At 53.9% G+C, this 22,025-nt stretch overlaps 2 protein-coding genes across 3 annotated transcripts in view; one reads left to right on the top strand and one right to left on the bottom strand.

The window, feature by feature from the left end:
• SEC14L5 (SEC14 like lipid binding 5) overlaps positions 1 to 7,697 on the top strand; it is a 37,341-nt gene extending 29,644 nt beyond the window's left edge. For both annotated transcript variants that reach the window (XM_021529657.3, XM_021529658.3), the window contains exons 10-17: positions 181 to 269; positions 666 to 736; positions 1,376 to 1,547; positions 2,201 to 2,335; positions 2,695 to 2,832; positions 3,551 to 3,796; positions 4,695 to 4,873; positions 5,827 to 7,697. In XM_021529657.3, the coding sequence (XP_021385332.1) occupies positions 181 to 269; positions 666 to 736; positions 1,376 to 1,547; positions 2,201 to 2,335; positions 2,695 to 2,832; positions 3,551 to 3,796; positions 4,695 to 4,873; positions 5,827 to 5,932 (1,136 nt within the window). In that variant the 3' untranslated portion in view covers positions 5,933 to 7,697. The remainder of the gene's footprint in view (positions 1 to 180; positions 270 to 665; positions 737 to 1,375; positions 1,548 to 2,200; positions 2,336 to 2,694; positions 2,833 to 3,550; positions 3,797 to 4,694; positions 4,874 to 5,826) is intronic.
• A 2,414-nt stretch (positions 7,698 to 10,111) lies between these two features.
• Positions 10,112 to 20,490, bottom strand: NAGPA (N-acetylglucosamine-1-phosphodiester alpha-N-acetylglucosaminidase). Its single transcript, XM_077786937.1, has 11 exons — positions 20,471 to 20,490; positions 19,533 to 20,423; positions 16,765 to 16,904; positions 16,087 to 16,195; positions 15,739 to 15,867; positions 14,752 to 14,960; positions 13,685 to 13,732; positions 13,225 to 13,353; positions 12,187 to 12,318; positions 11,972 to 12,032; positions 10,112 to 11,445 (listed from the first exon to the last, which is right to left on the bottom strand). Exons 1-11 carry the CDS (start codon positions 20,488 to 20,490, stop codon positions 11,211 to 11,213), a joined length of 2,103 nt encoding a protein of 700 aa, XP_077643063.1. The 3' UTR covers positions 10,112 to 11,210.
• Between the last annotated feature and the right edge of the window lie 1,535 nt (positions 20,491 to 22,025).

Below are 22,025 nucleotides of genomic sequence, written 5' to 3'. Positions count from 1 at the left end.
TTCCCTCTAATTGTATTACCTCTGCACAGATCAGTCAGTGCAAAGCAATTTCTCTGAACAGGTTGCTTTTGGCAGTGATTTTTATACTTTTCGAAAATTTAATGTGGCTTTTAAAAAAGGTATGGGATTGATAGCCTGGGAGACTAAAGTGCTGCCCTCTCTAACCCCTTTGTTTTGAAGATGGGCGGCCGCTCTACATCCTCCGCCTTGGCCAGATGGACACCAAGGGTTTGGTGAAGGCCCTGGGAGAGGAATCCCTGCTGCGACATGTGAGCTGTGCCTTTGTGTGTCACCTGCTCCCCTCAGGGTGCTGGGAAGTCTTGTCGTGGTGCATCAGGAATCCTGGAATGGTTTGAGTGGGAAGGGACCTTAAAGCTCAACTCACCCCACCCCTTGTCTCGGGCAGGGACAACTCCCACCATCCCAGGCTGCTCCAAGCCCCGTCCAACCTGGCCTTGGACACCTCCAGGGATCCAGGGGCAGCCACAGCTGCTCTGGTCACCCTGTGCCAGGGCCTGCCCACCTTGCCAAGGAACAATTCCTTCCCAATATCCCATCCATCCCTGCCCTCTTCTTTCTGTATTTTTTAAAATAATATCTCTGGGCCATCCTGGTTACTCAGCCATTCTCAGGCTAATCCCTGTCTGTGCTGTCTTTGACTCCAGGTTCTGTCGATTAATGAGGAAGGACAGAAGAGATGTGAGGAAAACACCAACATCTTCGGCCGCCCCATCACGTCAGTATAAATTGGTTTATAATTGGTTTTCCTGAGTCCTTGCAGACTCTCAGTGCCATGGTGAAGGATGCTGCTGTGGTTTGGGGTGGTGTCCTTAGGGTTACAGTGCAGACAGCAATGTGTCTTATGGGCTGTGGTGGGGACCACAGATATATATAAATTTATTTGTTGGACATAAATTCAGACAAATCCTGCAGTTTAATTGGAAAGCAAGTATTGGTCCTTCCTTACATAATTTTCATATCCCATCTCAAATTAATTCAGTCTTTCTGTCTTGGTGATTTTAATCCACATCTTTCAAATTTTGGGTTTTTTTAATACAGGAGCCTGTCTACCAGATTCCACCTTCAATTAAAATGCATTTTTACATTATTTTTAGCAATAGGCCTGCATACCTTCACCTTCTTCCAGAGTGACAGCTGTTCCTGCCCTTGGGGCTGGGTGTCTGTGTTACCTGGAGCTCACCTGGATTCAGGTGTCTGCTGCCCAAGTGGAGATGTGCTTTTATTGGAACTGCTTGTGTCCCTTGTTGGCTTCCCCAGATCCTCAACAAGCTGTGGGGTTACTGTGGATCCTAAACACAGCAGCCACCACACTCTATGGAGTTCTGACAGGCCTTTTTCTGCCTGTTTATTTTAGATCCTGGACGTGCCTGGTGGATTTGGAAGGGCTCAATATGAGGCATCTCTGGCGGCCTGGGGTGAAGGCCCTGCTCAGGATCATTGAGGTGGTGGAGGACAACTACCCTGAGACCCTGGGGAGGCTCCTGATCGTGAGAGCACCACGGGTGTTCCCTGTGCTCTGGACCCTGGTGGGTGAAACCTGGGCTCTGCAGGATCACTGGCACTTGTGCAGGTTCACAGATAGCTACATCAGCAGAGGCAGGGAGGGAGAATCTCCAGGAAATTTATGCTGAGCTCCTGAAGAGCCACAACAGAACCAGGTCATGGGGTGCCTGTAGCTCACTGGGTTCTGGTGACTGCCATCCACCAGGACAGGATGAGAAACCTGGATTGGAATTCCCCATTCCACCCAAACTTGGTGGGCTTTCATATAGATTGGAAAAGACAGACACCTTTTAACCTTGTGCTGTAGGACATTGAAGGGTAATAAGTAGTAGTGATAAGTAGTAAATAATAAATCTAGTTCTGATGACCTGATGCCTGCTGACTGCTCTGGCAGTGTGAGAACGTGGTTGTTACATTTCTTGTGAGGTTTGTAGGTGAGGCAGTGACTGCAAACTTCCTTTACATGAAGCAGAAAGTGTTGTGAAGTGGTGATACAGAGAGAGAACATTTTCAGTTTGTTACCCTCTCTTTGGGAAGTGCCTCAGAGCTGTGAAGCTCTGCACACTGCTGGGATGTTCCAGGGTAGAGCCCAAAGCATCATCATGAGATGGCTCAGACAGCATCCCCAGCTGCCCTCAGTGACAAGCCATGTCCTGTGTGCCCTTTTGTATTCCAGGTCAGTCCCTTTATCAATGAGAACACACGGCAGAAGTTCCTCATCTACAGTGGCAATAACTACCAGGGCTCTGGAGGGCTGGTGGACTATGTGGACAAGGATGTGATCCCAGACTTCCTGGGAGGAGACTGCATGGTGGGTTTTCCTTCCTCGTGTACAGGAGCAATCTGGAACTGATTCCCTCTTCCTCACCACCCTGGCCTCCCACTGCCTTTTGGAAGGGGTTAGGCCTCTGTGCTGGCCAGCATGCTCCTGCTGTGGGCACAGGGCAGTTCATTTGGGCCCAGAGGGCTGCCCCATGCAGTGCTGGGGCAGGGTCAGAGGGCAGCTCTCTACAGGGAGCTCACGTAAACCTCGGCAGTTCCAGTGAGCTCAGAGCCACTGTGCAGTTCTGGCTCAGCTGAGGGGTCAGCCCGTGTCTGACAGCCAGCAAGAGTTCCTGGTTCACTGCTGGAACATCCTGAGCCTCCTGTTTGTCTGTCTGGCCATTGCAGTGCACTGTCTCAGAAGGAGGACTCGTCCCCAAGTCCCTGTACCAGACCGAGGACGAGCCAGAGAACTCGGATCACATCCGGCTGTGGACAGAAACCATCTACCACTCTGCAAGTGTCCTCAAAGGAGCCCCACACGAGGTACAGAGCACGGTTTGAGGTGCTGGGATGGCACAGTGACACGTGTCCCTCTGCTGGGGCTGACTGGAGCAGCCAAGGGCTCCCAGCACAGGCAGCAGCAGAGGGCTCGGCAGCAGCTGCTGTTCCTGCAAGGGAACAGCTGCAAGTGTGGGAGTGAAGAGCAGCACTTTGAGCAGCAGTGTCTCTTACCTCTGCTATGGCCTGATCTTCTGTAAGGTCCAGTCTCCTCCTCCTCCCTCTCCTCCTCCTCTTGGGAGAAATAAAGGGCACACAGTTTCCCTTCTGATAATTCAGCTCCCATTCCCAGCAGTGTAGCTGGGACAGTAGTGGGGGTGATAAAAGACGTGTGCTTGATGAGTCACCAGGAAACAGGATGTCCCAAAAAGGAGCAAATCAGTGTCAAATCAGTCTTCTGGGCTCTCTGATGGGGAGTCACTGATTTGGCTCTTTGTGCCTCAGTTCCACTGAGGTTTTCCTAGAACAAGTAACTCATGTACAAGCAACTCTGATATGGGGAGAAAAGGTAAAAACACCTGAGTGGGTGTACTGTGGTAGGGCTGGGAGTGGGAAATGGTGTGTATTCCCCTCAGGAATCAAGACCATCAGCCAGTTGGAGGATTGTGGAGCCAAGGCTGTTTGCCCCAGAGTGGGTGGGCAAACACACTGCTGCCATTTGAGCACCTGACCCTGTAAGGGACTTGTTCTGTTCCTTTCTTAGATACTTGTGGAGATCCTGGAAGGGGAATCTGTCATCACCTGGGACTTCGACATCCTGAAGGGAGATGTGGTGTTCAGCCTCTTCCACTCCAAACGAGCTCCTGAGCCAAGCCACAAAGAAGCCACGTCACCAAGTCCCTCTGGTGCAGGGGACAATGTGCAGCTCATTGACAAGAGCTGGGTGCTGGGGGTGGATTACAGCCGGGTGGAATCTCCTCTGGTCTGCAGGGAAGGAGAGAGCATCCAGGTCAGAGGGGTTTGGTCCTGCCATGGCTTCAGAGTCCTGAGAGCTCCAGACTAATCAGGTGGTAGAGAGGGAATTAATGGTGTGGGAAATCAGGAGCTGCTAGAAAGGGGAGCTGTGGTCATTCCCAGCAGCAGCAGGGGAGGGATTCTGCCCCTCTGCCCCACTCAGGTGAGATCCCATCTGCAGACCCCAGCCTCAGCCCTGGGGCCAACAGCAGCAGGACCTGGAGCTGCTGGAGAGAGTCCAGGGGAGCCCAGGGAGATCCCCAAGGGCTGGAGCCCCTCTGCTCTGGGCCAGGCTGGCAGAGCTGGGGGTGCTCACCTGGAGAGGAGAAGCTCCAGGGAGAGCTCAGAGCCCTGCCAGGGTCTAAAGGGGCTCCAGGAGAGCTGGAGAGGGACTGGGGACAAGGGATGGAGGGACAGGACACAGGGAATGGCTCCCACTGCCAGAGGGCAGGGATGGATGGGATATTGGGAATTAGGAATTGTTCCCTGGGAGGGTGGGGAGGCCCTGGCACAGGGTGCCCAGAGCAGCTGTGGCTGCCCCTGGATCCCTGGCAGTGCCCAAGGCCAGGCTGGACAGAGCTTGGAGCAGCCTGGGACAGTGGAAGGTGTTGGAATGGGACGGGCTTTAAGGTCCCTTCCCACCCAAACCATTCTGTGATCATTTTCTGGATACCCTGTGAAAGTGGGAAATTCTTATTTAGAGTGAGTCATTGGAAAAAGACTCCAAGCTAAAATTCTTATGGAAACTAAGCTAAATAAGCTTATTTTTTTTCCCCTACTGGTACTACAGGACTGTGTCTCAGGGAGGTGAGACAGGTGAATGACACCTGTGCTGGGTCATTCAGCCATTCCCCCAGACACCCGTGGTCACCTGGTGTCCTCCCTCCCTGCAGGGGTCCCATGTCACACGCTGGCCTGGCTTTTACATCCTGCAGTGGAGGATGCACGGGCCCCTGCCCTGCTCCAGCTCCAGCCTCCCCCGCGTGGACGATGTCCTGGCCTCCCTGCAGGGCTCCAGCCACAAGTGCAAGCTCATCTACTACTACGAGGTGCTGGCCTCCAAGGACTTCAGGTGGGGCATTTACAAGAGGTTTACTACAAGTTGCACTGAGTGTGAGTTAAACACTTGGATATCAGAGACCCTCACAGGGGGTGTATTTCACTGAGGAGGGGATGGACACAAAATTGGTGGCATTTTTGCAACCTGTCTCCTCTGATGCTGTAGGTATTTAAAAGTTCCCTTTAATCTGTGTCCACCAGTGAAATTTGTGCTTTGGGTCTTGCTTGTAGCTGCCTGAAGAGCAGGAGATTTTTAACTCAAGAGGGTTTTTATCTTAGTTGGGAATATTTTGAGAAGCTGCTTTTGGAGTAATTTAAATATCAGCTGGGCTATTTCCCAGATGACTTTGTTTGGCATTCGAGAAGGATGAGCACTTCTGAACACAGGTGAACAGCCAGCCTTGGCAGGGTGTGCCTGGCCCCCTCCCCATCTCCTGTTAATCTGAGCTTGTGCAGGTCCTTGTCTTCTCCCTAGAGCTGGAGGAGGCATTGGGCAGAACAGACTTGAAGGTGGTTGCTTGAGGCGTGACCTGGCCAGGTCCTGTGGGGTCAGAGTAGCAGAAATCCCTCACTCCAGTCATGTTCTTCCTGAGCCCAGGCTGCTTTTGGCAGGAGGAGCTGGAGATGCTGAGTTGGGACTCTGGTGTTCAGCAGTCTGGAGTCCTTGGGTTCACAAGCATTTGGGGTGCTCTGGAGCTTTCCTTTCTCCTCAGGGACAGCTCCCAGAGGCTCCAGCTGTGTCCCTTTCCCCAGAACAATAGTCAGAGACAAGGAATAGCTGTAAATGGGAAAAAATGTCTCTGACTGATTAATTTTTCATCATGACACAGAGATTCTTAGAGAGCAAGTGGGAAATAGTGGGCCAAAAAGCACTTTGTGCAAGTGTTAGAGAGGGGGAGCTGATCTGTGGGAGGAATCCCTAAATTGCAGTCTTCCTAACAGCACATCTGTTCTGTCCTGTCCCAGGGGATCCATGTCGAGCCTGGAATCTTGCAACAGTGGCTTTTCCCAGCTGAGTGGAGTCACCACATCTTCCAGCCAGTCCCAGAGCAGCTCCCACCTCTCCAGATAGCAGAGCCAAGGCTGCAGCAGCAGGGGCACCCGGGGCTGCTCCAGCCCCAAACCAAAGAGCTCCAGGGCTGAGCCGTGGGGCAGCCGCAGCCATTTGGACACAGAGATGCCTCTGGGAGCTGCTTCAACCACAAAAACTGAAATTCCAAGGGCAGTTTTAGGAGTTTTGGGTCAGCTGCATGCTTCTCAGTAGCCTCCTTCAGCACCTGTGGGTTTTGGGTGCCTGGGAGTTTGCAGGGATCCACTCCACTCCAAAGGGCTCTTCCCATCAGTTCTTTCCCCAGAGGAGGCTGATGTTGCCTTACCTGTTGGACCTTTAGATAATTCCTGGGTGGCAAAACGAAGGGAATGTCCTGGGTGCCCACGGGCTACTGGTTCCACACTGGACAGTCAATTGGGCATTCCAGGGGCAGGGCCTTGGAAGGAACTGCCAACACCTGGGTACAGGTAGGATAGTTCAGAAATCACTCCCAGGCCAAACCAAAAACCTCTTCTGGTCTGGCAGGATGCTCTGGGAAATGTGTTGCATTTTTTAAACCCTGCTGAGAAACAAAGTAAAAATATTTTTTTTTTAGAAATTCCAGGCATTTACTCTGCCTGCAGTGAGTGGCATCTTTCAAACTATTGTTTCTTTTTACTCAGGTTTACAGCAATAATGGGTAGATCTGTCCCATTCCCTAGTGGATGGGAACTGAATCCAGTCCTAAAGGGCTAAGAAAAGCAATATTTGATTTCCTGAAGGCACAAGATTTTCTGGCAGTATTACAGAACTTGCTTCTTTTAAACATGAGCTCACTTGAAACCATTCAGAGAGGCATGTATGTATGTAAGCACTTACTGAAGCCTATTTATTCTATACTAGCTTATTTTAAATTAATTTTTAACTTATTATGTCAGAAATGACTATTTATTAAATACAGTCACCTTTTTTTAATGAGATGAACTTTGTTTTAGAAAGGAATAACTGATTGTTTTCAATCCCAAGTAATCTTTCTGCTTGGGTCCTGATCTTTATAATCACTGGATGTTCTTGCAAAAGGGCTGCAGTGGGGTAAGGGCTTGTGGCATCTTCCTTGCAAGGAAAGGTGAGAGTCCAGTGCTTTTTTAGACTGTTTTTTAGGATTAAGAAACATTGAGTTCAGGAGTTGTCATGAAGATGCACTGTCTTCCTACCCAGCAAAATGCCACATTTGTCCCTAATCTCTGATTGTTCCTCTAGTCAGGTTGGGGAGCAAAGTTATCCATCCGTGTTCTTGTCCAGGTGAAAACAACGAGAGCAGGGGTCAAATACTCACCAAGTTTTTATTCAAGAATCTGTGAAGTTGTTCGTTCCCACCCTTGTTTTTAATCACTGGATTTGAAGCACCAGGCTCTGCCAAAGGAGAAAAGAGCCAAAATATTTGGGACAATGGGAGACAAAGAACTTGATACGGTTTTGAGTTGTTTGGTGGGTTTTTTTAAGGATTGGAGCCAAGGGAATCACTCTGCACCTTGCATCTCTCCCTGTGAACAGGTAACTTGATTATGTAGAGCTCAGGGAAGTTCTGATTTCCAATTCTCAGTTGTTCCATAGACTTTAATATTTCTCCCAGACAAGTGAAACTTCTGTCTCTGGCATTTCAGCATAACTGGAGTCTGATAAAGAGGGACAAATGTAAATGTAATTTGTACCTTTCCTCTGGAAAGTCAGGAATTCTGGAAGCAAAGTCCATGCATGTATCCCTCATGGAAAATCCTTGACCCAGAATAAAATCTTATTCTAGAAACGGTTTCAGACTCCCAAAGCCCCAGGAGCAAATCCAGCCCTGTCTCCCTGTGCTGTTTCAGGATTTTACCTTCCCTTCTTAGGAGGTTGCTCACATCCTACAGTGACAACATTCCTGTTCCCTGGGTTTCTGGGTTTGCTCTGAGTAAGAATCTCTTTCTTTGCCCTATTTTTTTGTTTTGGTTTTTTTTTTTTGTTTGTTTGTGGTTTTTTTTGTAATTTTATTTTGAAACGTGGGATATGCTGGTTTTTGCCCACCAGAAGTTTGACTTTTGTCAGTGAAGCACCTGGAACTTGGCCCCTAGCAGATCTCTGAAGGGTGAGGTCAAGGGCTGGTTCCACAGAGTGTTCCTGGCTCTGAGGATATCCCAATCCCAGTTTTTCCTATTGTCCCTTGGCAGCACCACTCCTCTGCCCATCAGAGATCATGGCACAGGTCTGTGAAGCAGCTTGTGACCTCTCCTTGGCAAAGCTGCCTGGTTTATCCCACCCGATAATTTACTTGGAAACAAATTTAAATTTTTTTTTTCCTTTTTCTCCTGAATATTAGCAGGAAAAAGGGAGCAGCATCCTGGATGCTGTGCTTTCTAAACCTGACCTTGTGAACTGCAGATACCAGACAGAATTCTTCTGCATCACTTTTTCCTCCTTCAAACAACATCATTGTGCTTTAGAAAATAAACTCAGAGTTTCCTTCACAGTGAGCTGAGGCTGGGAGGGGTTCTGGATCCTCAGAAATTTCCTAAGCCAGAACCTGAGGAAATGGGCTCATTTTGGGTGATGCAGCAAAGCCCTCCCTGCTCCGTCCCCAGCAGCGAGGCCGGTGAGCTCGGGCTGTGTGCAGGGAAGGAGCTGCTAATTAAAAACTGGCTCCCAGTCCATTGGGGCTCTCCCTGCTTCAGATATTCTTTATGCAAACACAACACCTACCTCAGAGCTGGTGCCATTCCTGTGGTGGTGGGGGACTGCAGGATGCTGTGCAGGGTGCCAAGGGCTGTGCCAGAGGTCCCAGTTAAATACAGCCAGATGTGACAGCGCCATTGCCAGTGAGTTCCCCAGCTCTGCCCCATCCCCTGGGCCCTGCCCGGGGCTGGGAAGGGCAAACACAGAGTGTGAGGATGGATGTTGGATGGCCTCGGCTGTCGCTGAGGGCACAGTGCTGAGCCACGTTTTGCTGCTCTCGGTGTGAAAAGGAGGAGGAGGGCTGAGCCCCCGGGGCACCAGGGGTGGCTCCAGCCCCGCAGCTGTCACCGCTGCCTCTGGGGGCTCTCACAGGGACGCACCGCAGCAGCTCCATCCTTCCTCAGCTCCTGAACTCACTGCTGGAAACAGAATTCCCGACGGTGACCAGGCTGGGGAATCCTGAGTGACTGAGATGCAGCTGTGCTCCTCTGCTCAGCCACTTCGGTTCCGTCTGTTCCCTTGCAGGAACTGTGACTAACAGTTTGTCATCCCAATTTGGTTTGTCGGCAGAAGAGTTTGAAATGCCACAATCTACTCACAATTCCCAGTAGGAAGTAGTGAGCCCAGCTGTCCACACTGGGCTGGGAAGCTGCTGGGGCTGAGGCCAACCCTGCTCCAGGCAGGGAATCCCTCATTTCAATAGGCATTTTACGAGCTCACACTGCTTTCATGTCCCAGATGTTTGTACTGTGAGCAATTAATGCAAGGAGCAGCTATTAGAGATTTACTTGACAGTGGCTGTCAAAGATTCCTGCATGCAATTAGCTTTAATATTCCTCCAACATCTTTGTGATGCTCCTTGCATCTGATTATTTCTCTCTTGGAAGGTGACATTGGAGTCAAGTCACATTTGCTGGCTTTTAATGGCACCAACACCCACTTTCAAGATTTCATTTACACCTAAGTTAAATGGGCATTAATTTTTTTAGTAGCACTTACTTTCTTTCCTTTGCAGCTGGCTTTGGTTTTATACATTGAAATCCTCATTTTTCTCAGCTAAAACCCTCTAACTTCAGAGCCCACTGCGGGGCACTGAAATAACAAATGTCCTCCTGTGATGGTGTCTGTGGGTCCTGGTAGAGCTGTACTTTTGGGTATGTGGGAAATAAAACATCTCTGAGAACACGTGGAATTGTTTGATTCAACTGTTGAAATTGCAGGGCAGTGAAAATTCAAGCCTGTGTGCTGCACTCTTTGCCCCCAGAAGCACGGATAAGGCTCGTATTCACTTTTTCCTTCTTTTTAACTAAAATGTTTGGTCTTTTTTTTTCTACAGAACCAGCATCTTTTGTTTAATTTCCTAGCACAGAGTGAGCTGGAACAGCACATTCTACAGTGTGGGTGTTATTAAAAATAAAACAGCCCCTGGGTTCCACTGGGTGGCTGAGGTTAACTGGGAAGGGATCAGCTCCTTCTGCAGCTGCACATCAGGAATTTGGAGTTTCAGGCAGGTAGCACTAAAAGACTTTATTCAAGTTTCTGTAAATCATAGAAAAATAGTGTCTTTTGGTTACAGGCTGATTTGGTGCCAACACTGGCACAGAAATTATACATCCTTTACTTGGAGAGGTAAAAAGGGAGTGAGTGCATAAAGATGTGTGGGGCTCAGGCTCTCGCCCCTCTGCAGCATCCAAGGCTGGGCTTCCCTCACGGGGAAGCAAACTCAAACGCTGTTTGAACGTAACTGTGCAAGACGTGTTCCAGATTCCAGAGGAGGTGCTTGAGATCCTGTCCCTCTGAGGAGTGCCCAGCTGGGGTAGGGCAGCCTAGTTCGTGCCACGCCAGCCATGCCAGGCTCTCCCTGTCTGTGCCCTTCCCCACGGGGGCAGCTCCAGGCTGTGCCAGGGTCCCTCAGCCCACGGAGCTGGGCAGAGCCTTTGGCTCCTGGGACTTGGAGAGATGCACAAATGGAACCTGGGACCTGAGAGGGCTTTTTTTGGCACTGTGGTGCAGGAGCTGCCCCAAAACACAGCACCCATCACGCTCTGGGGCTGCTCTGGCCTGAGGCTTGGTCAGAAAACCCTCCAGCCCTGCGGGGGCTGTCACAGCCCTGCGTGTCACCCAAGCCCCCACCACGGCTGGAAGAAGAGGGCTCTGCTGGCACTGGGTGCTTCACCTGCTTCAACATTTTAGAACAAACTTGGTCACTTCTCTGATTAAAATCTGAGCTTAGCAAGGAAGGGCAGACACTGACTAATACCCTTAAGCCCAGCTTTGTACTAGAGGCAGTTTAACTAGCATTTAAAAAGCACTGCTCGGGTGAGCAGGGATCTTTCAGAGGTGCCTGTGACTTGCATCCCTCAGCTGTTTCCCTCAAGTTTTGGAAGGAACCAGCCCATCTCCTTTCCTGCTGCAGCTGTGGAATTCCCTCACCCAAGGGGTGTCCTGCATCCCCTAATGCTGCAGTCCTGAGTGCTGGGACAGCAGAGGAAAGGAAACCACAGCCTCAACAGGGCAGTTCTTGGGCTGAGGTTCCTCAGGCAGCAGTTTGAGGCTCCCAGTCGGTGCTGAGGGGCAATGCAGGGTGAAATACCTCATCCCATCCATGATTCTAAAGGAACTCTTGGTTTGGGTCCTGAGTGTCCTCGGGCTCCTGAATATCCTCCTGGTCCCAGGCAGCAGAGGTGGGGCTGCGAGGGGTGTCCCCGTTGATGTCCCTCAGGGGGTAGTAGCGATAGTCCCGGTCCTGCTGCCGCCGCCGCCCCTGCAGCACCAGCCCCACGTTCCCCAGGGCACTCAGCACAAGCAGCAGGGCCAGGGCAGAGCTCAGGGAGAGCCACGAGCTTCTGTGGGACACACAGATCACATCACCAGCAGCTCACCTGTGGCTTGTGTGCCCAGGTGTGCAGAGGATTGCCCTCCCTTCTCTGTGCTCCCAAGCTTGTGGGCCTGCTCTCAGGCAGGACAGAACCATGGAATCATTTCGGTTGGAAAAGCCCTCCAAGATCACAGAGTTCTCCCAGCACTGTACCAACCCATGCTCCCAGCTGCCACATCCACACAGCTTTTAAATCCCTCCAGAGATGGGGACTCCACCACCTCCCTGGGCACCCCGTGCCACTACCTAACCACCCTTCTGTGAAGGAATTTCCCCAATATCCAACCTAAACCTCCCCTGGCACACCTTGAGACCATTTCCCCTTTTCCTGTCCCTGTTCCCTGGGAGCAGAGCCCGAACCCCTCAAGCTGTCCCCTCCTGTCAGGAGTTGTGCAGAGCCACAAGGTCCCCCCTGAGCCTCTTTTTCTGCAGACTGAACATTCCCCATGCTCTGTGACAGCCTCTGAGGTGTACAGTGAGCACCAAACACTTACTCTGACAGAGAGAACTTTTCTTTGCTCTTTTCCTTTTTCTGGGAAGCCAAACACTGTCCAGCTGGAAAACAAAGAGGGAAATAAAATGGGGCAGGGTGTAAAATTCCACTAAAGAAGAGCAAGGTAAAGCAGAGTTGGTGGCTAAGCAAACACCATTATGCACTAAATCTGCTCTTCCAGCTTTTATACAAACCCCACCCCCTGCAGTCACATACCTCTGTGTAAGTGGTCCTGCAGTGCCCCGTGGTGGGTGATGTTGCAGCTGCCAGTCTCGGGGTCACAGGGACACGAGTGGTCACACTCACAGCGGCTCTGGCAGCTCGGCCCAAACCAGCCCAGGGGACACTCTGGGGATGGGATCACAAAGGGATTGGTCATTGCCAAAGCTCCACCTGCTCTGAGGCCACCCAGGCTGTGGCTGCAGCTCCCTTAGCTCAGCTGAGCCTGCAGCAGCCTGCGAGCTCCATGCTGGGAGTTCAAGGCTGCTCTTTGGTGTGCTTCAGAGGGAAGTTTGTGTAAAATGGATCACAGAATCATGGAATGATTTGAGTTGAAAAAGGGACTTCAGAGCTCATCTTGCTCCTACCCCCTGCCATGGGCAGGAGCATCTTCCACTATCCCAGATTGCTCCAGGACCTGTCCAACCTGACACTGGACACTTCCAGGGATGGGGCAGCCACAGCTTCTCTGGGCAACATCTCTGGGATGGGATTGGCTGAGTGTTCCCAGGCTGGAACACAGCATCAGTGACACAAGCAGGCAGCCAGGAAGTTCACACCCCCCTGTAATTAAATCGTTCACTCAGACACAGGAGGACCTGGAGTGGTTACCAGGCAGAACACTTAGCACTGGCACAAGTAGTGTGAGGGTGGGATGGCAGAACAGCCCTCTGGAGCATTCCACAGGCACTGACCTGCATCACCTGCAGCCTGGACTGCAGCAGGGCCTGGTGCAACACCCTGGAGCAGAGGATGTTTTGTGTTCACTCAGGAACACTGAGAAAAGAATGCAGTTCTTTGAGGCTAAGACTAAACAAGAATCCACAATTTCCATTGATGAAGCAAACTCCTCTTTCCTCTCTGCTCCTTCCTCTCCCTTTTAGCCCATTTGTGTAGGACAGGCGGGCCCAGAAGAGCTGGGAGCCGGCTGCTGATGTTCAGGCCTGAGCTACCCCAGCACAACTGCACCTAAGAGGTGGCTCAGAGGTGACAGAAAATGCTGTCCCCAGCCCCAGAGGTCGCTGAGACCCTTACCGTGCTCACAGCTGGTGCCGTAGAAGCCGGCAGGGCAGGAACAGGCTCCGTGCACGGGGTCACAGGAGCTGCCGTGCTGGCACCGGCACTTCTGGCTGCAGGACTCCCCGTAGGAACCAGGAGCACAAGCTGCAGGAGACAAGCAGAGGTGTCACCAGGGCTCTGGCAGCACAGCTGAGCAATCCCAGCACACAGCCACAGCTCAGCCCTGTGGAAGGATGCTCAGCAATAAGCTGAGTGTGTGTCCTGAACAAGGAGCAAAGACTTGAGTGTCTCCTGCCAAGCCAGCTGCAGATGCTCCAGCTGCAACTAAACACACACTGCCAGAAAAGAGCAGCCCAGCCCACAGGGTGGCCTTTCCCTTCCCTGCTGCCCACCTCGGGCAGGCAGCTGTTGAAAGTGGTTCCCACTGCCCTCTCCCTGGCTGTGAAGAGGCAGTGGAGCAGCAGCCAGCATTTACCTTCAGTGCAGTTGCTGCCAGTCCAGCCGGCGTCACACAGGCATCCAGCTACAAAAACAGGGACCAGGCGTTACTGACAACAAAACACTTGCAAGCAGCAAGGACTTGAAATTAGGAGCCTCTGCCTCTTGAGGTGCCCTCTTACCCCTGCCAGCAAACCCCCAGAAGAGGAACCCTGCACCCACACAAAGGGTGGGTTCACACACCCCCTCCCCAGCTGCCAAATGTAGCAGAATCCCTGCTGATGGCATTCCCTGGGATCAACTCTGGGGCAGCTACTGGCAACACCTGCACCCACCGAGCTCTGCCCAGCCACTGCACTGGGGCACACTGGAATGAGAGTGGAGTCAGGAGGACAAGAAGAGGGTAACAGGACTGGGCACAGAGGGGCAGAAGCTGGGGGCAGACATTCCAGCAATCCCTAGGTTCAGATTCATGGGAGAGTAGCAACTGCACACTTGTAAAAATTATGAAGTAGGAGAGGCAGGTGAAGAAGGAACAGTAAGGGCAGGGGACAGAAGCAGCTGCTGTCACACAGCATAATACACAGCCCTGTCCATCAACAGCCTCACAAGCCCACAGCACAACCCTGGGCCAGAAAAGTAAACTGAGGCACAGAGCTTTAAGTTTCCAGCCCCCAGCCCTGCTACTGGCTCCTAAAGGCAAGGCGTTCTGACCATCTGTGCCTTGGATGCTGGAGAGGGGAAGAAGCCCCACCCACCCAGCTGGTGCCTGGTGACAGGCACACAGTATTCCCCAGGGATATTCCCCACGGAGGTGCAGCCAGGTTCTGCCCCGCTGCTGCGCCCCGGGCCCCTCGGTGTCACCCGGGCCCCTTGGAGTCACCCAGACCCCTCGGTGTCACCCGGGCCCCTCGGTGTCACCCGGGCCCCTTGGAGTCACCCTGCCCGCTCGGTGTCACCCAGGCCCCTCGGTGTCACCCTGCCCGCTCGGTGTCACCCTGCCCCTCGGTGTCACCCTGCCCGCTCGGTGTCACCCTGCCCCTCGGTGTCACCCTGCCCGCTCGGTGTCACCCTGCCCCTCGGTGTCGCCGCTCAGGGACTCACCGGCGCTGCAGACGCCGCGCAGGCTGCAGTTGGCAGGGCCGCAGTCCAAGGTGTCGCAGGCGGGCCCTGCCCAGACGGGGCTGTCGCAGCGGCAGTGCCCGGCCACGCAGAGCCCGTGGCCGCTGCAGTCGGGCGGGTCACAGCCCGGCTCGTGCACGCACACCACGGTGGAGACGCTCCGGGGACAGCGCCACATGCCGTCAAAGGAGCTGGGGACAGCGGAGGGGACAGCCTGAGCTCACCCTGCACCGCCCAGCACAACACAACACCCGTTACGTAACCCAGAGATTTCCTCCTGAGCCACACTGCAGACATGAACATTAATACTGGGAATATATAAACAATAAACTGCATTGGAGTCAATGTTTTAACTGAGTTATAAATCCCATCTGATAGGTACAATTTCAAACGTGGAATTACAGAAGCAACACAGTCCCCCTTAAAACAGTCCCAACTTCCCTCATTTTGACACCCAGCACACATTTTCTTGAACGTTATTTGCTTTGATATTAATTGTATCACTGTAGTTATGGCAACTGAATGTTAAATCCCTTCATGTTTACAGTCAGAAGTGACTAAAAAGTTGAATTTAAAACAAAATATTCTTTAGATTCTCTCCAATGAGGAAGGGCAGGGTCTCCAAGTCAGTGTTTCTCTTCCATAATAATAAGTTGCTGACAGATCTCTGCTAATTCCCATGGATGTGCAGCTCTGAATCTCCCAGACCAAGAGCTGCTGCCTTATCCGATTCCCACATCAGCCACTCAGTCACAGCCACAGCTTTGCTGCCTGTCTGGAACCAGCTCAGCCTTAATCCTTGATAACTAAGTGGAAAAAACATGGAGTCACTCAATCTCTTTAAATTCTAGAGCTGCCTGCTCCTGCAGATCCTGTCACCTGCCTTTGCTGTGCCCTCCCAGCCAGGCCAGGGCGTGGGGCAGGGCTCTGCACCCAACAGGAGCTGCAGGGCCCCCGGGCAGCACCCACCAGTGCTCAGAGGGGTAGTTGGCCAGGGTCCCGTTCAGGACCAGCGTGGCAGAGCCTCCACCATCCAGGTTGATAGCGTTGATGACTCCCTGCTGCTTCAGGAACTCTGCCATTTCCCACAGGTTGACCCTGCAAAGCAGAGGTTGTTTGTTGATTTGCCTTCAGTGAAGCTGTCAGATCAGGAGCTTGTTGCTCTCTGTGATGGAAGGGGAAGCTCTCCCATCCCAGGCACCCTGAGGAGGGCTCTGTGAGCCTTTTCTGGCTCTCCTGAGCTCTGCAAGTCTCTGCCTTAAAACATGTCCCTGACAGCTGCAGTGCCCCTCCAGTGCCAGGAATTTAAGCCCTTACCCTCTGGACTCTGTCTGTCCATCCACATGAACCAAGACCAGGCGGCCCTGACGGTCGTGTCCCACCGCAGTCCTGGCTGAGATCACATTGATGAACTTGTCAAAGGTTCCTGCAGGACGGGGAACAATTCACACTCAGCTGGGGGACAGGATGGGCTGCTAAGAGACATCTGTCTGCAAAAGAGCTCCCAGCAAGGGCCTCATCTGAACTGAAACACAGGGAGAGCACAGCCCAGCCTCCTCTCGTTCATCCAAGCCCTATAACCGTGCTCTTGATTAAGTTTTTGTCTGGCACAAGCACAAAGCAGGGGACTCACAATCCCTTGGCTTTACACTCCTGTAAGAGGCACATGCTGAGTTTCTCTGGACAGGTTTAGACAGGATAGGAATTCTTGACTGTGAGGGTGGTGAGGCCCTGGCCCAGGTTGCCCAGAGAAGCTGTGGCTCCTCCTGGATCCCTGGAAGTGTCCAAGGCCAGGCTGGACAGGGCTTGGAGCTACCTGGGACAGTGGAAGGTCCCTCCCCATGACAGGGGTGTGGAGTAAGATCACTTAAGGTCCTTTCCAACCCAAACTATTCCATTATCTATGAAGCTTGACTTCTTAGGTGCCCCTTCTCCCCAGAGCCCCAGGGGAAGGACAGTCCATGGCAGGCTGAAGCCAGGCCCCACAGTATTTACCTGTGGTTTGAGTGTCACCACACTCAGCCGCCCGGCTTTGGTTGATGTACACCTCTCCATTCCTCAGCAGCCAAACCACCCCACTCACGAGCTGCACAAAAGGGTTTGACTGATCCAGGACATCCTCCTCAGACAGGTAACTAGGAACAGAAGGCAGCAGGGTTACCCACAGTCACATCATGGAAAAGCCTCTCCTGCTGCCAGCAGGCTCCTGAAGTAGGGAGAAGGGCAGGAAAAGGCAGAATGAAGAATAGCTACATCCAAAACCAGGGGCCAAGCAGTGTGAAACATCACTTTAGGAGCCAGAGCAGCCCCTGTTCTCTGCTCCTCTACACAATCCCACAGCTAATGACGGTCCCAGGCCACTGTGCCTCCGTGTGGCCAGCAAAGGCAGCAATGTGGCAAGTGGATCTGAGCCAGGTTAACAAGAGCAGAAAGCATCTGGCAGAACACAAGGACAGAGTCACTGCCAAATACTCAGGGATATGTGGAAGCAGCTGTAACATCTTGCTGCCTGTCAGCTTATATTCTCCAAAAATGTGACACCAAACAGCTTTGGAGAGCATTTGGAGCTACAGCATCCAGCCTGCCTGCAGCTGTGCTGGATGCCACCTGCTCCTTCCAACTGGGAAGGAGGTTTCCCTGCTCCAGCAGGCAGCAAAAGGATTGTTCAGGTCCCAGCTCCATGCTCAGGTGTTGTGTGTCACCACAGGGTGGCTCCCGAGGGATACTGCTTTCTCCTGAATCAGGGTGATGGGGGATGTCTGGGGGAATCAGCCTCATGGGAGCCTGGTGCTGGGGGATGTTTGCAACTGAGAGCGTGGGAGCAGGGGCTGGAGCAGGACAGCTGTGCTCTGCCAGAGGTTTTGGGTTTAAAGATGACTTTTTTGATGTCTTGTGGGAGCTGGATGCTCAACTTTTGCTCAGTATCTATGACTGTGGGCAAACAAAGCTTTGTAGAAATGTGTAATTGCAAATACCTGAATGGAAAACGTGCAAAACTAATTCCCTTTTCCCATGGGAAAGGAACAAGGAGACAACATGAACATGGCTGAAAGCAGATCAAACTACAAACAGTCTGGGCAGGGACTGACACTGACAGCCAAAATTACTTACACCCAAACTATTTTTCTGATCATGGTTTGGAAGGCACAGTGCCACCAAATATCACAATAGTTCCATTTAACAGGGACATCATGCCAGAGCTGGGGAGCAGCAGGGCAGAGCTGAGGTTAAGGACTCAAGAGTGACCCTGAAATTGTTGTTGGTCTCCTCTGCAGAAGCCCCCTCACTGAAGGGACACCCACCCAACACCTCTCTCACACAAATCAAGGCCATGGTACTCAGGGCTGCCAGAATGGCTGCAGGACAAAGCCCTGGTTTGGCAAACTCAGTGTGGCTTTGCAGGGATCCTTCCTGAGGCCGGGGAGTGAGCTACCAGAACTGGAGGATGCAACTTCCAGGCTGCTGCTGCTGCATCTTCTGAGACCAGCAGGAGGGTCCTCAGAACCCTTCTTGGAGTTTTAGGATCCTCCTGCTGCTGGGGAAGGGCAGCTCCTGGAGGCCTTGTGTGGTATTCACACATCCTCTGAACAGAGACACAGACTTTCCCAGCAAAATCCTGGGAAAGTCTGTGTCTCTCTCTCTGTTCAAAGGATGTGTGAATACCACAGCCTTGCACTCCAGGGAGCACTACAGTCTCTCAGTCATATGTTCCTCATCAGAGGATGATCAGAACTTCTGTCTCCATCTGCCTGGGGAGGGTCACATGCCCAGGTGATCAAGGCCAGTGAAGCCTGGCCTGGACCAGCCACAGTGTGGCCAGCAGGACCAGGGCAGTGACCACCCCCTGTGCTGGGCACTGCTGAGGCACCTCCAGTCCTGGGTCCCCATGGCAGGAAGGACACGGAGGGGCTGGAGCAGGTCCAGGGAGGGGAACAGAGCTGGGCAAGGGGCTGGAACACCAGGAGGGGCTGAAGGAGATGGGAAGGGGCTCAGCCTGGAGAAAAGGAGGCTCAGGGGGGACCTTGTGGCTCTGCACAACTCCTGACAGGAGGGGAGAGCTGGGGGGATTCAGGATCTGCTCCCAGGGACAGGGACAGATTGAGAGGGAACAGCCTCAAGTAACAGGGCAGGTTCAGGTTGGACATGGGGAAAATTCCTTCATGGAAAGGGTGGTCAGGCACTGCCACAGCTGCCCGGGGCAGTGGTGGAGTCACCACCCTTGAAGTGTTCCAAAAAAGTGTTAATATGGTCAATCACAGGTTTGCCCAGAGAGGATATGGAGTATCCAACCTTGGAGATGTTAAAAATCCAACCAGATGTGGCCCTGAGCAGCCCACTCAATCCAACCTGTGCTGAGCAGGGTGCTGGATGAGGCACCTCCTGAGGTCCCTTCCAAACCCAGCCTTTCTCTACTGCAGCCAGAGCACAGACACTCCACTCTGTGTCTCCTCTGCAGGGAACACAGAGCCCTCTCCCCTTCTACCCCAGCCAGTGTCCCTGCTGCAGCTGGGAGAGGAGACACTGGAACCTAAACAGCTGGAGATCATAATTACTGAGTTTCTCTTCATCCTAGGACACGAGCCAAGGGCCACAGAGATAGCTCCATGAGGTACAGCTAGAACATCCCTAGCTTCAGCAATCCAGGTGAGTTTCTGCTCTAACTGGGGAGGCCAAGGAGGCAGTGCTGGGATGAGCTTCCTGCCCAGTGATGCCTGAAAGTCTTGAGGCTAGAGAGCATTCTCCAAACACCCCCCAGCTCTTACCCGAACACCAAGGTGCCATCTTTCCGGATGCCAAACTGAGCGTTTTGTAGGCCTCCAGAGTTTCTCACCAGCCTTCCATCGCTCACAACATTCCCAAGGCACTCTCCAGTTTTCATGTCAAAGTACCCGCCGTTCTGGGCCACCAGACACCTGCTGAGCTTTGCAGTCTCCTCCACGGGGGCTCTGCGTTGAGCCAGGCAGCCGCCGGCACCGCCCGGCTCCAGCACGGAGAAGGTCCTCAGGGGGTTCCTCACGAAAGTGAAGTGGCCATAGATCACCTTGCGGCCGCTGCCCTCCGCGGGGATGTACGAGACAAACGTCCTGGTGACAGCCACCGGGCCGGCCGTGCTGTTGTCGCCGGGCCACGCTTGGTGCGTGACGTTGCCGTACTGGACGGGCTGGCAGTCCCGGACGTGCCGGTGGCCGTGCCGGGGGCCGTGCTGCCGGGCCGGGTAGGGCCGCAGCAGGGGCTCGCTGCGGGGGCTCCTGCAACGACAACACCCGGTTGTCCGAGGCCGAAACGCGGGGAGATGAGAGCGGCGCAGCCCGGGCGGGCACGGCCCCGCTGGCCCCGGGCGGGCACGGCCCCGCTGGCCCCGGGCCCGCGAGTCCCGCGCCCCGCGGTTCCGGGGCGGCCGTGCCGCCGGGCAGCGCTGCACCGGCCCGGCCTCGGGGCACCGGGAGCCCCGCACCGGGCACCGCCGGCGCGCCACAGACCGTGCCCACACACTCACCCGGCGCCGCGGGCCACTTGCAGCGAGCCGAGCACCGCCAACGCGGCCAGCAGCACCGTCCCGACCCCTGCTCGCCCCGATCCCCGTCCCGGGGCCGGGCCCGCCCGGCTGGGACCCCGACCCGCGGGCCCCGCCGCCCCGCACACAGCCCCGCACGCTGCCCCGCACACAGCCCCGCACGCAGCTCCGCACACAGCCCCGCACACAGCCCCGCACGCCGCCATCTTGGCGGGCTCCGGCGGCGGCGGCGGCGGCGGCGGCGCCCCCTGGCGGCTGGCGGGGCCGGGAGCGGGGCCGGGAACCGGGACAGCGCTGGGACACGGGCCGGGAACCGGGAACCGGGACAGCGCTGGGACACGGGCCGGGAACCGGGAACCGGGACAGCGCTGGGACACGGGCCGGGAACCGGGAACCGGGACAGCGCTGGGACACGGGCCGGGAAACGGGAACCGGGACAGCGCTGGGACACGGGCCGGGAAACGGGAACCGGGACAGCGCTGGGACACGGGCCGGGAAACGGGAACCGGGACAGCGCTCGGACACGGGCCGGGAACCGGGACAGCGCTGGGACACGGGCCGGGAAACGGGAACCGGGACAGCGCTCGGACACGGGCCGGGAAACGGGAACCGGGACAGCGCTGGGACACGGGCCGGGAAACGGGACAGCGCTGGGACACGGGCCGGGAAACGGGAACCGGGACAGCGCTCGGACACGGGCCGGGAAACGGGAACCGGGACAGCGCTCGGACACGGGCCAGGCACCCGGGCTCCGAGGGTCCGGCTCTTTCTGCACAGCTCCTCTGACACTCACGGGCAGCACAGATCTTACGTCCCCAGTGCAGATCCGTCACCCCCTTACGGAGGATTAAGACTGTGTCTGTTTTCCAGAAGGGAAAAATAGCTACACTGAGGGAATGACGGTACATTGAAGCAGCTCTGGGTGATCCTGAATCTAACGTCAGTGGCTGGATCCTCTGGTACACCATGGCTAATGGAGTAATGATGAAAATGAGCTGTAGTTTACAAACCTGGGAATATTCTCTTCCAAGAAATGTCTTAGTCAAAGACATTATTGGAAGAATTAAATCACAGAATCATGGAATGTTTTGTGTTTGAAGGGACTTTAAAACTCAGCCAGTTCCACCCTTGTCATGACAGGGACACCTTCCACTGTCCCAGGCTGCTCCAAGCCCCGATGTCCAACCTGGCCTTGGGCACTGCCAGGGATCCAGGGGCAGCCACAGCTTCTCTGGCAGCTGTGCCAGAGCGTCCCCACCCTGCCAGGGAACAATTCCTTCCCAATATCCCATCCATCCCTGCCCTCTGGCAGTGGGAAGCCATTCCCCTTGTCCTATCACCACATTTTTTTATCAGTGTTTATGCTGTTGCAGTGGAATTGAATGGGGTGATAGTGACACTCAGCCTGCTCAGAGAGAGGGCAGGCAGCAGCTTGGTTTATTCAACGAGTAGTAATAATGTCCACGTTTGCCCATAGTAGCAAAACTCTTTACTAAGGCATTTGAGGACTGAGATATTTGAGGAGACAAATTCCTCCACTCTCAGCCTGTGGTTCACTTACAGCAGTGGCTTTGCCCACGTCAGACACGCAGCAGGTTCTCCACAGGCCACATTCCCTTCTGGTGGGAATGAAGGGTCTTGGACACACAGCATTGCCCTTGTCTTATCACATTGTCAAAGTCCTTCCCCAGCTCTCTTCAGGCCTGGATTCCATAAATGAGGTGGTACAAGGACAGGAACC

This window comes from Lonchura striata, chromosome 16 (assembly GCF_046129695.1).
Source record: "Lonchura striata isolate bLonStr1 chromosome 16, bLonStr1.mat, whole genome shotgun sequence".
In the NCBI taxonomy this organism is placed as follows: domain Eukaryota; kingdom Metazoa; phylum Chordata; class Aves; order Passeriformes; family Estrildidae; genus Lonchura; species Lonchura striata.
Note: the sequence above shows the minus strand (reverse complement) of the source record. Positions and strands in the feature narration are given on the sequence as shown.

Coding starts and splice junctions, on each gene's coding strand:
- NAGPA (XM_077786937.1), bottom strand. CDS start 20,490: ATGGCGGCGTGCGGGGCTGT. Junction 13,354..13,684: donor TGGCAGCAACTGCACTGAAG/GTAAATGCTGGC, acceptor TGTCTCCTGCAG/CTTGTGCTCCTGGTTCCTAC. Junction 12,319..13,224: donor CGGCACCAGCTGTGAGCACG/GTAAGGGTCTCA, acceptor TCCCATCCCCAG/AGTGTCCCCTGGGCTGGTTT.